The sequence below is a fragment of the Cygnus olor genome, chromosome 2 (genome assembly GCF_009769625.2).
Source record: "Cygnus olor isolate bCygOlo1 chromosome 2, bCygOlo1.pri.v2, whole genome shotgun sequence".
NCBI lineage: Eukaryota > Metazoa > Chordata > Aves > Anseriformes > Anatidae > Cygnus > Cygnus olor.
Window position 1 is genome coordinate 143,900,191 of NC_049170.1, and position 15,631 is coordinate 143,915,821.

General features: G+C 40.9%; 1 protein-coding gene across 6 annotated transcripts in view; it reads right to left on the reverse strand.

The window, feature by feature from the left end:
* Nucleotides 1–15,631, reverse strand: part of CSMD3 (CUB and Sushi multiple domains 3) — a 710,416-nt gene that overhangs the window by 22,509 nt on the left and 672,276 nt on the right. For all 6 annotated transcript variants that reach the window (XM_040546910.1, XM_040546915.1, XM_040546914.1 and 3 more), the window contains 3 exons: nt 10,092–10,265; nt 6,582–6,755; nt 5,656–5,729 (listed from right to left, as the gene is read on the reverse strand). In XM_040546910.1, the coding sequence (XP_040402844.1) occupies nt 5,656–5,729; nt 6,582–6,755; nt 10,092–10,265 (422 nt within the window). The remainder of the gene's footprint in view (nt 1–5,655; nt 5,730–6,581; nt 6,756–10,091; nt 10,266–15,631) is intronic.

A 15,631-nucleotide genomic window follows, 5' to 3' on the forward strand; every position in this document is an offset into this window, starting at 1 on the left:
ACCGCTGGCCAGAGCTGAGCCAGTACGTGATGTTGTTTGTGTCTCTGTAAGAGCATATTTAAGAGAGGGAAAAACAAATAAACAAACAAACAAAACAAACCAACCAAACAAACAACAGCAACAACAACACTGGTGGGGAACTGCAGCTGAGAGACAGAGGAGTGAGAAACAGCCTTGCAGATACCAAGGTCAGTGAAGGAGGAGGGCAGGAGGTGCTCCAGGTGCCAGAGCAGTTACCCTGCGGCCTGTGGTGAGGACCATGGTGAAGCAGGCTGTCTCTCTGCAGCCCATGGAATACCACGGTGGAGCAGGGTTCCACGCTGCAGCCTGTGAAGGAGACCACAGTGGAGCAGGTAGACCTGCACTGAAGGAGGCTGCTGCTTGTCGAGGACCCCCACCAGAACAGATTCCGGACTGCACCTGTAGCCCATGGAGAGGAGCCCATGCAGGAGCAGGTGACCTGGCAGGAGCTGCTGCCTGTGGAGGACCCATGCTGGGGCTATTTGCACCTGAGTCGACAGGCCACCGGATGGACCGTGTGGTATGGACCCCTATTTGGAGCAGTTCTTGAAGAGCTGCTGCCTGTGGGAAGCCCACGCAGGATCAGTTCTGGAAGGACGGCATCCTGTGGGAGGGGACCCCACCTTGGAGCAGGGGAAGAGAGTGACCTAGAAGGAGCGGTGGAGACGAAGTGCTATAGACTGACCACAACCCCCATTCCCCCATTTCCTGTGCCGCTCGGGGGGAGGGGGTGGAAGAGGGGGGATGAGGGGGAAGGTGTTTTTGGTTAATTTCTTTTGTTTCTCACTTCTCTAGCTTGTTAGTAACGGGCAATAAATCTTACTGTCTCCCTACTCTGAATCTGTTTTGCCCATCACGATAATTGTTGAGTGATCTCCCTGTCCTTATCTCATCCCTTGAGACCTTTACATCGTATTTTCTCCTCCTTTCCATTTGAGGAGGGGGAGTGAGAGAGCAGCTGAGGTGGAGCTCGGCTGCCCACCCGAGTAAAACCACCACAGTGCATTTGCCAACAGCAAACCATTTTGCTTAATTCTGCATAATCTCTTTTGATCTATTGTTTAAAATTGCAGAGAACTTAAGAAATCTATCAGAAAAGAAAAACAAAGCCATCTCAACTTCAGAATTTTAGTTATTTAACTTTCTGCTGTGGATGGAAGAAGTAGTCATTATATTATTATCCCATTCATAAAGGAAGTTAGGTATAATTTAATTCATATTATGCTCTGTTTGTGGCTTAAATGAGTCACAATATTATTGAATATATTGTAATATTTCTTTTCAGGGACTACAGACAATAACTTGTCTAAAACTGATCATTTTCATTGTCGTTTCTACCCAATAAAGAGGTAAACTTTGCTTCTTGTGTAAGAATAATGCTCCTCCTCTGCTCTGTATTAACTAAGATGTCATATTTATAGTAACCAGAAATCATGTGCAGACATTTAGTTCCTATACAAAACCAAATTCATTATACAGGAGCTTAAGGATACATTTCTGACCAAGGAAGGAGACTATATCTCAAAACAATTTGCAAAATAATCGTCATCAAATTAAACTTGCTGATTTGCCCCACTTGTCTGCAAGGCACTAACCTTACAACTGTGGGATCCAGGTTGTAAATCCTGCCAGCAGCTACACTTCTTTTAGAAATTATTTATCAGTTGACATTTTGCCTGGTATTTTAACAGTTTGATGTGAGCTGTGAGTGATGCTTTCATATACAACCACAACTACATCTCAAATGAGAAAGGCCATATTAGCTTCTTCAGTGATAGAAAGCTCATTAATATGCCACAGAAAGTGTGACAATAAAATTGTAGAAAATGGTCATTACAATAATTCATTTCTTACACAGCTGAATAAAGAGTTGCTCTCTAGCATAACACAGTATTACTCCCAAAGGAAGTTAGCCCAAGGACTGCCCCTGCACATTCGATCTTAGCACAAAACAAAACTCTACTTCATTCCCTGGAGAAAATTGAGACAATTATATTACCACTTATCAATGACTGTGATCTAGCAAAATCTGAAAACTCCAAATATTGCTAAAAAAAAAAAGAAAAAAGAAAAAAAAACACTAAGCAAGAAGAGTACTGCGTAAAGGCCACCAAAATGACAAACCAAAGAAATCTGTGGTAAAGACTCTGAAGAGCCTTTAGATTCAATCCATGCTTAAAAAAATAATAATTTCATGTTGTAAATCTACTCCAATTTCAATTAGGCCTTTCTTGCATTTCTGGCAATCTGCAGTTTTTACTTAACTCCTACTACTGGACAGGTACAACACACAACCTGGGAGCTTCTAGCTTGCTTTTCTATGTATGCCTGTTCACATGACTGGAGCTTTCATCCCTGATACCAAACGCAGATGTACCAGGATAATTTTGACTCTTCCTTACTTTGTTCACAGTTGCCCTATAGTATTCCTAGCAAACTATATGTCACATTTCTACATCTGTGATTCTGCATTCATCCATGAAAACCTCTCACTTACACTGCCATTTTGTGTGATTCAGAAATTTAGAAGCATTTTCAATTTTACATTTTTGTATTGTTACTCTTTAAGCAATATAATAAAAGTAAAGATCTTTCACTACATTTTGAAGAATGTTTTCAAACACTGAACACAAGAACAGTGCCCTTTTAGCACTGCAGTGTCAAAATAGCATGATGTCTGTAAGTTTTTTTCTGCATATACCACATTCTAGCATGGTAAATGCCTCATATATTATTCCAAAAGGAGCTAATGTAAATATCATTTGCTACAACAAAGCCTTGCAGCCCAAGTGGCTGTTGGTCCACTTTGCTGCATCAGGTAGAACATTGCCATCAGGTTAAGGGAGATGCTCAGCTTCGCAGTACAAGAGAGACAGGGACATACTGCACTGAGTCCAATGAAAGACCACAAAGGTGATTCAAAGACAGGAGCAGACAAGGAGAGGCTTAGAGAGCTGGGACTGTTCAGCTAGCAAAAGAAAAGGCTCAGGAGGAATGTTATCAGTGTATATTAGCAGCTGATGGGGGCAGGAAAGGAAACAGGCAGACTTTTCTCAGTGGTGCCCAGTGACCAGACAAGAGGCAACCCAGGCACTAAGTGAAATATAGGAAATTCTGTTTAGACATTAAAAAAAATAAAAATAAAAAAAAGATTACTGTAAGGTTGTAAGGGTGTGTGGAGTATCTGTCCCTGGAAATATTCAAAACTCACCTGGACATAGCCCTGAGCAACCAGCCCTAGCTGATCTTTGAGAAGGTGGGGGTTGGACTAGAAGCTTTCCAGAGGCACCTGCCAGCCTCAGTGACTCGGTCGTTCATTTTTGGTTATATAATTTCCATATGTAACAACAGAATTTCTCTCAGAGAAAAACAAAAATACACAAACATAAAGAAAGCAACAAAAACCCATGCCTCAAACAAACAAACAAACAAAAAACGACGCACTATTTTTTTAAAGTGTGTCTATGTTAGCAGTTTGGCATACAGTATACACACTTTTAAGGTGAAAAATCGTATTTGAATCATAGAATCATAGAATTATTTAGGTTGGAAAACTCCTCTAAGATCATCAAGCCTAACTGTTAACCTAGCACTGTCAAGTCTACCACTAAAGCATATCCCAAAGCACCACATCTACATGCCTTTTGAATACCTCCAGGGATGGTGACTCAACCACTTCCCCAGGCAGCCTTTTCCAATGCTTCACAACCCTTTCAGCAAAGACGTTTTTCCTAATATCCAACCTAAACTTTCCCGGGCACAACTTAAGGCCATTTCCTCATCTTATCACTTGTTGCCTGGGCAAAGAGACTGACCCCCACCTTGCTAAAACCTCCTTTCACGTAGTTGTAGAGGACAGTAAAGTCTCCCCTGAGCCTTCTTTTCTCTAGGCTAAATAACCCCTGGTCCTTCAACTGCTCCTCATAAAACTTGTTCTTTAGATCCTTCACCATCTTCACTGCCCTTCTTTGGACATGCTTTAGCACCTCAGTATCTTCCTTGTAGAGAGGGGCCCAAAACAAAACTAAACAGTATTCATGGTGTGGTCTCATCTCACCAGAGTTGAGTACAGGGGGACAATCACTTTTCTAGACCTGGTGGCCACACAATTTCTGATACAAACCAGGATGCTATTGGCCTTCAGGGCCACCTGAGCACACTGCTGACTCATATTCAGCTGGTTATCAACCAATACCACCAGGTCTCTTCCTGCTACTCTTTCCCCCAGCCTGTAGTGTTGCATGGGGTTGTTGTGCCCCAAGTGCAGGACCTGGCACTTCCCCCAGCCTGTAGTGTTGCATGGGGTTGTTGTGCCCCAAGTGCAGGACCTGGCACCTTACTGAACCACATACAGATGGTCTTGGTCCATCAATCCAGTCTATCCAGATCCTTGTGTAGAACTTTTCTCCCTGAAGCAGATCAACACTCAATGCCCAACTTGGCATCATCTGCAAACTTTCTGAGTGCACTCGATCCCTTTGTCAAGATCATCGATAAAGACATTAAAGAGAACTGGCCCCAATACTGAGCCCTGGGGGACACTATTTGTTACTGGCCGCCAACTGGATTTAACTCCATTCACCACAACTCTCAGTATTTTATCCACAGAAGCATATGCCTGTCCAAGCCATGAGCAGCCATTTTCTCCAGAAGAATGCTGTGAGAAACAGTATCAACAGCTTCACTAAAGTCTAGGTACAACAACAACATCCACAGCCTTTCCTTCACCCACAAAGTGGGTCACCTTGTTGTAGAAGGAGATCAGGCTAGACAATCAGGACATGCCTTTCATAAACCCTTAGTGACTGAGCCTGATCTCCTGGTTGCCCTGTATTGTGCTGCGAGATGGCACTCAAGATGATCTGTTCCATAACCTGGCACTGAGCTCAGACAGACAGGCCTGTAGTTTTCTGGATCCTCCTTCCAGCCCTTCTTGTAGATGGGTATCATATTTGCTAGCTGTTAGTCAACTGGGACCTCCCCTGATAGCTAGGACAGTTGATAAATGATGGAAAGGGGCTTGATGAGCACTTCTGCCACTTCCCTCAGTACCCTCAGGTGGATCCCATCTGGTCTCAAAGACTTGTGCATGTGTAAGTGGTTTAGCAGATTGCTAACCATTTCCTCATGGATTATGAGGGTTTTGTTCTGCTACCTGTCCCTGTCCTCCAGCTCAGGGGGCTGGGTACCCAGAGAATAACTGGTCTTACTACTAAAGACTGGGGCAAAGGCATTAAGTACCCCAGCCTTTTCCTCATTCTTCATCACTACGTTCCACCCCCCCCCCACGCAATAAAAGATGGACATTCTCCTTAGTCCTTCTTCTTTTGCTAATGTATTTATAGAAGCATTCACAAACAGTAGGGAGCACTTACATATTGCTTTGGAGTTCCTGAACTACTTCAAGGTAAAACCAAGAACTTGATCACCAGACTTTCATGTAATGCATTCGTTGCTAATAGGGACAGAAGGTCAGTTTAAACCAGCAAGCAGAAATACGGAAAGCACAACATTCCAGCAACCAACTTTTTTAAGGCACAAGCAATTTCTTGATCTCTATTCATGAGTTTGTAAACTTTGAGGCAGTACAAAAAGACTTTAATATGGAAGTTAGTAAAAAATAGCATACTCTACCTGATAGCCAAATGTGTTGTTTTGTGATCCATGTCTTGGGACTCCTGGATTTTCACATGCTGTGCGAGTAGGTTCTTAAAAAAATAATAAATGAAAAACAAATCAAAGTACAATATTTTAATGACATATATGCATGTATAACAAAGCTATGTTTGTTCAAAAACATGCAATATGCCAACGAGAGAAACAAAAATAGAGTGATTTGTTTCATAGAATGGTTTAATTTGGAAGAGTCCTTTAAGATGATCTAGTCCAAACCCCCTGGAACACCTTGCAGCAGACCAGGTTGCTCAAAAATCCCAGCCAACCTGGCCTTAAACACTGCCAGGGATGGGGCATCCACAACTTCTCTGGAGAACCTATTTCACTGCCTCACCTCCCTCTGAGTAAAGAATATCTTCCTACTATCTAATCTAAATCTACCCTGTGTTAGTTTAAAACCATTACTCTTTGTCCTATCACTACAGTCCCCAACAAAGAGTCCCTCCCCAGTCTTCCTGTAGTCCCCCTTCAGGTACTGGAAGGCTGCAATGAGGTCTCCTCAGAGCCTTCTGCAGGCTGAACAATGCCAACTCTATCAGCCTATCTTCATAGGAGGGGTGTTCCAGCCCTTTGATCATCCTTGTGGCCCTCCTCTGGACTTGCTGTAATAGGTCCATGTCTTTCTTATATTGAGGGCCCCAGAGCTGAACACAGTATTCTAGGTGAGGTCTCACAGGAGAAAAGCAGAGGGGGAGAATTACCTCCCTCCCCACTTTCTGGCCTTTTATTTATTTATTTATTTAATTCTTAGATTTGTTAGTGATTCTTAGAGTATCGAATAGCAAGAGGATAATGCAAAAATAGCTGGAAATTCCTAAACTGACTTAACAGAAAAAGGAATAATGAGCATTCAGGTAATTTCAGTAATATGGGTGTCACCTTACCTATACATCGGGGCGAAGAACCACTCCATGTGCCATCTGCTTGGCAAATCCTGGTGCTGGAGCCAACCAAAATAAAAGGAGGATTGCAGCTGAAAGAGACTTCTGACTGGTAGATGAAACTCTTGCCTTCTCTTTTCCCTTGAGAGGGTACTCCAGGGTCACCACAAAACTTTGCTGTAAGAAAAGACATGATAGAAAATAAATTTATTATTTATTTATTAAAATGTGTGAAAATAACATTTATCTGAACTCAGTCAAGTTGTTACTCCACATGTTACTTTTTATTATTGTTATTTTTAATTAAACAGAGGTTAAATACAGAAATATTTACTGGAATTCAAAGAGAAATTAAATAGCTAATTGTTAGTTTTGCTTCAGTTTGCACTAAAGAAAGGCTAACCGTTCAAAATTCTTATGTAATGGGATTTGGTCAGTAGCTTGCAGTTGATGCTCAAGGTTACAAGAGTTGTTTCATTAAGTCCCAAATATTCACAGTTCACACCTTCCAAACACATCAATCTCCAAACCCTCCTGTGGAGAGCAATTAGAGAGTGAAACAAACCTTCATGTTAGTCTTCCATCCTCTCCTGCTTTTTGCCACCTACCTAGTGTTCTACATTTTTGTACAATTGAAGGACTTGTCAGATATATTTTAGGAACTGTAAATTCTTACTTCCTCATTCTTCACTAAAAAATAAGATTTGGTACGCACAGAAATATAACATTGGAAAATTAGTATGGCTAATAAAATATATAGTAAATAAGTTTTGGCAGCAATTTAAATGTTAAACATTAATATGCTGTTCTTAGTCAGGATAAATCCATCTGATAAGAACAAGTTCTTAAACTGATCTTGTTCTTTTCCACCTTTCTCCTGAATGTTTCCTTATGACTGTTGCATAGTATAACTAAATGAATGCACTGCTGTCAAATTACTGGCCTTCTTCTGCAATATAAAGTTCCGATAGTTGTTAGAAGTTGGATTTTGAAACCTTGATTCAGGAAATGCAATCAGCTAAGATAAACCCTATGCACACACACACAAAAATAAATAATAATAATAATAATAAAGGCAAAAACAAAAACAACAACAAAAAACTCCCAAAACAAATGAACACACAAAACCCACCACATTAACCTGAATACACATAATGACATTTTTAAAGAGGCATCTAGTACAGGTAGCGGAATTTTCTGCTCCATCTTTCTTTTCTAAAAACATAATTTAAATTATATCTCTTGACCACTTTCAAAATACATTTCTAATATCTCTTTGTCACTTAGGTCTTAATGCTTCCATACAACCAGCTCACATGAAATGCTCCTGCCCTCTACCTATTTCCAAGGACACTGACTGTACAGAAACTCTAGGCACACTCATGCTGTTGAAGAAAAATGGCTTAATCTACAGCATATACGAAATATATACTATTTTACAGCTTCAAGTAGAATGGGACTGTCTGCAGAATTGTATCCCCAATTCTGAAAGATCTATGAATTAGAGATAGTGCCACATAACGAATCTCACTGGTTGATTGACAAATCACAGTTGTAATTTATGTTTTAATTATTAAAATTATGTGCAAGTCTTAATTTGAGAATATATTAAATGTGTATAGATTTTTAACACAAAGGCTCGAAATTGTTTCCTTATCAGTTCTTTGCATTAACAAAGTAGAAACCACTCCCAAGGGAAAAGAAAAATCCTCACATTAAAAAATGGTGTTTTGTTAAGTTTGTTATTTTTAAACTAAAAATAAGTAAACTTCATCACTCATCTGTCAATTACCTTTAACCAGTCACTGAATATCTAGTGAGTATCTACCTTTGATTTGGAAGCCATGGAAGTAGTATAGTGGTATATCCTGACAGTTTTCCTCAAGGTACTCTATGATTAATTAAATTAGACAAATCTAGTAGGTCATAGATGACAAATAGTCAGCCAAAAAAAAAAAAAGAATATATTCCGTTCCAAGTAATTATCCCCCTATACCTTGCATATCTTCAGACAGTCTACAACTTTATGGAACCAAGCTGGGATCTAAATTTCTGATGTCAAGAGCTGCTTAAAGATTGCTCATTGGGAATGACTTTCAACAGCTCCTTCTCACTTCAGCCAGATGGCAGCTAGTTTAAGCTCTTTGACAAGCACTGGATGCCAATTGATTTCTACTAAAAGCCAGTGGGTAACCTTTGCACATCAACAACACTCAGTTAATGCAATCTCAGCATGAAACAGCCTTTAATCCTCAGACAGCTGTACTCTGTACTAACTATACCTTTTAAATAGTTTAAAGGCAGAGTCCCCTTTTCAGAGTATATTGCAATATTCCAACCTCAAAGATGACAAAATAGTTTATGATATCAAAAAAAAGGGAATTTAAGGACACTATTTCAATCAAGATCAAATGATGAAAAGCATTTCTCATGGCCTTTGCAGCTCTTAATATACCAGATTCTAGAAGAGCTCCATCTAGTGAACTTAAACAGCAAATAGTAGCTTCCAGAAACTGCCTTTCACCATGTTCCAGTTCTGGTACCTATAGTTTAAGCAACACTAATAAAATATTTTTGACGGTATGAGAATACCAGAGAGAGAGGGGGAAGGGGGGCATCATTATGATATGATGCCATAATAGTAGGACCTAGCCAAAACAGAGGATATTTTTGAAAGGAAAAGATGAAAAATGCAAATAAATAAATAAATAAACAAATAAAAATAGTGACATAATGGAGAATATTTTTTTTTCAACATTTGGAAAGGTATCTGGTAAGTTCAAATGAAGCTTTAGAAACTGTAGAGCCACCTAGATGAAATTATCCTCTTCCAGATAGACGTCTAGATCAAGAATATTATAGTTTCAGTGTACAGCTGTTTTACAAATAACTACAGAACCTCATTCTTCAGTGCAAACAATTGACTATCTATCAAAAGTATCACAATAACTTCCTTAGGAAGGTTTTTTCAAATAATGAGTGGAATGACACCAACCTAAAGAAAAAGGTGCATTTGCTATTATAATGAACTTTATAGAAATTTAAAAATTCATCAATGTTACAACCTTAAAGTTAATAAAATTTACTGCACAGAACATATAACTTAATTTAGTCTACTGGGAAAATATAAAATTGTCAAGGAATTACCCTGGGATCTAGTCAACACTACTGACATATACAGATTTCTATGATATCAGCGAAAGTTTAGCATGAGTAATGACCATATAAAGGAGTTTATAATAAAATTTCCCCTACGCTATATGTAGCAGGATCTAAAAACAAAACAGAATTTCCTAATGCTGATTCTCCCTTGGTTTATTTTATGTGCATTGCCTGTAATATATCTTTTAGTTTTTATGTTTAAGGCTTCCTATGTTTTCACAAAAGATTTACAGATATTCCTCTCTCTTCCTCAATCTATAAATTATGTTATAATTTTGGAAAATATATCAAAAATATAAAAAAGCTCAACAGTTATATAAAGAAATAGTGGATCATAGAGAAAATACTTACGCAAGCACTGAGGTACTTCACCACTCCATGTTCCATTCCCAACACAAGTCAAAACAGCGGGAAAAGAGAGTTCGTAGCCTGGAGAACAGACGTAGCTAATGCTAAATCCCCAGTCCAAGTTTGTTCCTTCCAACCTTCCATTAGAGATCTGCGGAGGAGTTGGGCAGGTAACAGCTGCAATAACATTCAAAATAATTAGGTCCAGCTGCTGTAAATATCCCTAGTGTATAGTTACTAGAAGAACCATATGTGCTAATTTCACCTCTTTTAAAGGACAATAGAGTGAGAACATAGTATCTCCTCACTGTGTTGTTGCCACATTTCCTGATGTTAGTACTTCTAGTTTGTTTCATTTCAGAGACATACTTTAATGGCTGATTGATGAAGTGTCTTACATAAAACAGGATGTTGTTTCAAACAATGCAGTAAGCCTACCCAAAAATCAGTGTAGAGACTATGAAGTCTACAGAATTTAAAAAAAAAAAAAAAAAAAAAAAGTCTATTACTCCTTGTCCTATCACTACAGTCCCGAACAAAGAGTCCCGCCCCAGTTTTCTTGTAATACCCCTTTAGGTAGGAAAGCTCCAATAAGGTCGCCCCAGAAGCCTTCTCTTCTCCAGGCTGAATAACCCCAACTCTATCAGCCTATCTTCATAGGAGAGGTGTTCCAGAACTTTGATCATCCTTGTGGCCCTCGTCTGGACTTGCTGTAATGGGTCCACGTCTTTCTTTTATTGAGGGCCCCAGAGCTGAATGCAGTACTCCAGGTGGGGTCCCCAGCCTGTAGTTGTGCTTGGGATTGCCATGACCCTGGTGCAGAATTTTGCACTTGGCCTTGTTGAACTTCATGAGGTTCACACAGGCCCACCTCTCAAGCCTGTCCAGGTCCCTCTGGATCGCATCCCTTCCCTCCAGCATGCCAGCCACACCACTGAGCTTGAATTCATTGTCAAACTTGCTGATGGTACAGTCAATCACTTTCATGTTGTTTGAATAAAAAGGGTTGAAATAAGTACTCTACAGACACTACATCAAGTGGCTAAAGTCTGTCTGCATTCTTCAAGAGCTTCATTACTAGTCTTTTCAAAAAGATCCGTATATTTTAACTTCTGATCTGAATAATAAAGAAAGAAATATCTATTAACAATTAGGAAAGCAAACAGAAGAATTAGCGTGAAAGCAGGAGTACTATCAGAAATCTGTGGAGAAAAAATATAAAATAAATATATATGTAAACATATATATATATTCAAAACAAACAAGCAAAACCCAGCAACAGGGCAGAACACCACTCTAAATGTTTTGGTCAGAGATTCAACCAGAGCTCTGGGGACAGTCTACAGAGTTTTGGGGCAGTGTTCAAGAGCATGGGGTCCCATGTAGTATTTTCACTCAATCCCATTGATCAGGAGAAAGGATGTGAGAAGAATGGCACTGATAAGAGGGGTCAATAATTTCTGAAGAACTGGTGTTGGTGATGGGGTTTTGGGTTCTATGATCATGGGACCCTGCTTGAGGATTAATGTCTTCTTGGGAGAGAAGTGATGCACCTCTCTAAGTGGGGCAAAGATATTTTTACCAATAGGATGGCTGACCTTATCAGGAGGACTTTAAACTAGGAAGGATGGGGGAGGGAGAGAGTAACCAGCAGCTCTGTGAAAGAGTGACACACAGTGCATCTGAACAAAGGGATGGGGGTTAATGTGATAGAGAAGGATCAAAAAATCATCAAAAAAGGGGCTTAAGCAAGGTCACCTCCAGCACTTGCAGGTTAGCAAGGAAATGTCTGTGAGGCAGCATTATGGAGAAATCTCCCAGTCACTTTCTAGGTCTACAACACACCGGGGTGCCCCTCTTCTATACACTAACGCATGCAGTATGGGGACTAAACAAGATGATTTAGATATGTGTGTATGCTTGAAGGGCTATGATCTTATTGGCATCATGGAGATGTGTTGGGATGGCTCCCATGACTGGAGTCATCTAATGGAAGAATACAGGCTCTGTAGGAAGGACAGGCTGGGGAGACAAGGAGGTCTTGTTGTCCTCTATGTCAATGAGCAGCTGGAGTGCACGGAGCTCTGCCTAGGGATGGATGAGGAGGTGACTGAGAATTTATAGGCTAGGATTAAAGGAAAGACAGGGCTCGGTGACAATCTCACAGCCCTGGATTTCAGGACATCAGACTTCGGCCTCTTCAAGGTTTTGCTTGGTAGAGTACCTTGGGATAAGGTCCTTTTAGGGAAGAGGGGAGGAAAGAAAGTTGGTTAATATTCAAGTATCACTGCCTCCAAGCTCAAGAGCAATGCATCCCAACAAAGAGGAAGTCAGACAAAAACACCAGGAGGGCTGCATGTATGAACAACGGGCACCTGGCCAAATGAAAACTCAAAAGAGAAGCCTACAGAGGCTGGAAGCACAGACAAGTAACCTGGGAGAAATATGTAAATGTTGTATGAGCAGCCAGGGATCAAGTTAGGAAAGCTGAAGCCCAAATGGAATTGAAATTGGCCAGGGATGTCAAGGGCAACAAGAAGGGCTTCTACAAGCACATCAGTGATAAAAAGACTAGGGAATATGTGGGCCCTCTCCTGAAGGAAAAAGGAGACCTGGTGTCCTGTTTTCGGCTAGGATAGAGTTAATTTTTCTCCTAGTAGCTGGTAGGGTGCTGCGTTTTGGATTTAGAATGAGAATAATGTTGATAACACACTGATGTTTTAATTGTTGCAGAGCAGTGCTTACACTAAGTTAAGGACTTTTCAGCTTCTTACACCACCCTGCCAGTAAGGAGGCTGGGGGTGCACAAGGAGCTAGGAGGGGACAAAACCAGGACAGCTGACTCAAACTGGCCAAAAGGAGATTCCATACCAAATGACATCATGCTGAACAATTAATATGGGGTGGCTTGTCGGCGTGGGGGGGAGCCACTGCTGAGGGACAGGCTGGGAGTTGGTCAGTGGGTGCTGAGCAATTGCATTGTGCATCACTTGTTTTGTACACATTATAATTATCACTATTTTTTTTCCTTCTTTTCCATCCTAATAAACTGTCTGTATCTCAACCCAAAAGCTTATACTTTTTTTTTTTTCTTTCTGATTCTCTTTCCCATCCCACCGGGGGAGTGAGGGTGAGCAAATGGCTGTGTGGAGCTCCACTGCTGGCTGGATTAAAACACAAAACCTGGTTACCAGGACGGTTAGAAGGCCAAGGTACTGAATGTCTTCTTTGACTCAGCCTTTACCAGCAAGACTAGCCTTCAGGAATCACAGGTCCCAAAGGCCAGGCTGAATGGCTGGAACAAGGAAGATGTACCCTTGGTGGAAGAGGGTCAGGTCAGGGAATACTCAAGTAAACTGGACATTCATCAGTCCATGAGCCACGATGGGATCCATTCATGAATGCTGAGGGAGCTTGTGGATGTGATTGTGAGGTGACTCTTGATAATCTTTGCTCAGTTGTGACAAATGGGAGAAGTGCCTGAAGACTGAAGGAAGGAAAATGTCACTCCTATCTTCAAGAAGGGCAAGAAGGAGGACCTGAGCAATTACAGGCCTGTCAGCCTCACCTCAGTCCCTGGGAAGGTGATGGAACAGCTAATCCTGGAAACCATTTCCAGGTACACGAAGGAGAAGAAAATCATCAGTAGTAGTACGCATAGATTCACCAAGAGGAAGTTATGCAGAAACAATCTCATACACTTCTATAATGAAAACACCAGCCTGATGGATGATGGAGGAGCAGTGGATATTGTCTTTTTGGACTTTAGTAAGGTCTTTGCCACTGCCTCCCATAAGACAGAGAAGCCGTTGAAATATGAGCTGGATGAGCATACAGTGAGGTGAATTGAAAACCCTTTGAATGGCCAGGACCAGAGGGTAAAGGTCAGTGGTGCAAAGTCTAGTTGGAGGCCAATAATGACTGGAATACCCCAGGGGTCAATACTGGGTCCAGGCCTGTTTAACTTGAATTAAAGTTAACTTAACTTTAAGTCATGTTTCATCTTCTTTAATGATCTGGACAATGGAGTAGAGTGCATCCTCAGTATGTTTGCAGAGGACAGGAAACTGGGAGAAGAGGCTGATTCAACAGAAGGTCATGCCGCCATCCAGAAGGACTTTGACAGGCTGGAGAGAAAAGAATCTCACAAAGTTCAACAAGAAGTGTGGAGTCCTGCACACAGAAAGGATCAGCCACAGGCACCAGTACCTGCTGGAGACAACACAGCTGGAAGGCAGCCTGGCAGAAAATGACCTGGGAGTCCTGGTAGACGCCAAGTTGAACATAAGTTAGCAACGTGTCCTTGCTGCTAAGAAGGCTAATGGTATTCTTGGCTGCATTAGGCAAAGTATCACCAGCAGGTCAAGAGAGGTGATTGTTCCCCTCTATTAAGCATTGGTGAGGCTGCACCTAGAGTACCATGTCCAGTTCTGGACCACCAAAAACAAGAGAGAAATGGACATACTGTAGAGAGTCAAGTGGAGGGCCACCGAGATGATCAAGGGACTGGAGCACCAGTGCTCTAAGGAAAGGCTGACAGAGTCGTGACTGTTCAACCTGGAGAACAGGAGGCTCAGGGGGGATCTTATCAGTGCATGTAAATACTTGAAGGGAGGGTGCAAAGTGGATGGCTCTTTTCAGTGATGCCCAGGGCCAGGACAAGAGGCAATGGGCACAAAATTGTTCCATCTAAATGTCAGGAAGTACTTCTTTACTGTCTGGATAAGTGAGCACTAGTAGAGGTTGCCCAGAGAGCTTGTGGAGCCTCCAAGTTTGGAGACCTTCAAAAGTTGCCTGGACATGGTCCTGGGCAACCTATTCTAGGTGGCACTGCTTGAGCAGAGGGGTTGGACCAGACGACCTCCAGAGGTGCCTTCCAACCTTAATTGTTCAATGATTTTGTGATTCTGTGATATAGCAACAACTATCATATTTTCAGATAGAAGTATATTACAAATGCAAGTCTGCATTAAAAAAAAAAAAAAAAAAGTTTGAATAAGCATCCTTTTCCAGCTAGGCAAAGCCAAAGAATCATTTATATCTTCTGTTTCAATAACACTGTGACAATACAGTATCCACTTTCTAGCCAGTTAATTTTCCAATTATTTTAACTAAATGGTGCCAGAGGACCACTTCCTCCTGACAGTAAGAGCTAATTATTACACATTTCAAACATACTAATGGATATTATGTATTCCTTTTAATTACACAGTTAAAAAAAAAAAGGGGGGGGGGGGGGCAGGGATTATTAACTTACCTAGTGCATACACACAAACCTGTGCGGAGCAGAGGGAAACCCTGAGAATCCTAAAGATTTGCATATGATTATTGTCTAGTATTTATACAAGATATAAATATATATGGACTAGAAACAGAAGGACTCAAGGCCATAAGTGACAGTTTAACTCTTTTTTTTGTATAGTTGTTTGAATCAAATTAGAGCTAGCTCTCCTGTTCCCAGTTAGGTACCATATAGTCCTTAAGAATTTCAGGCTGTTAGGGAGACTGTGCCATAAATACTTGTTCTGTCTGATAATCTTCTA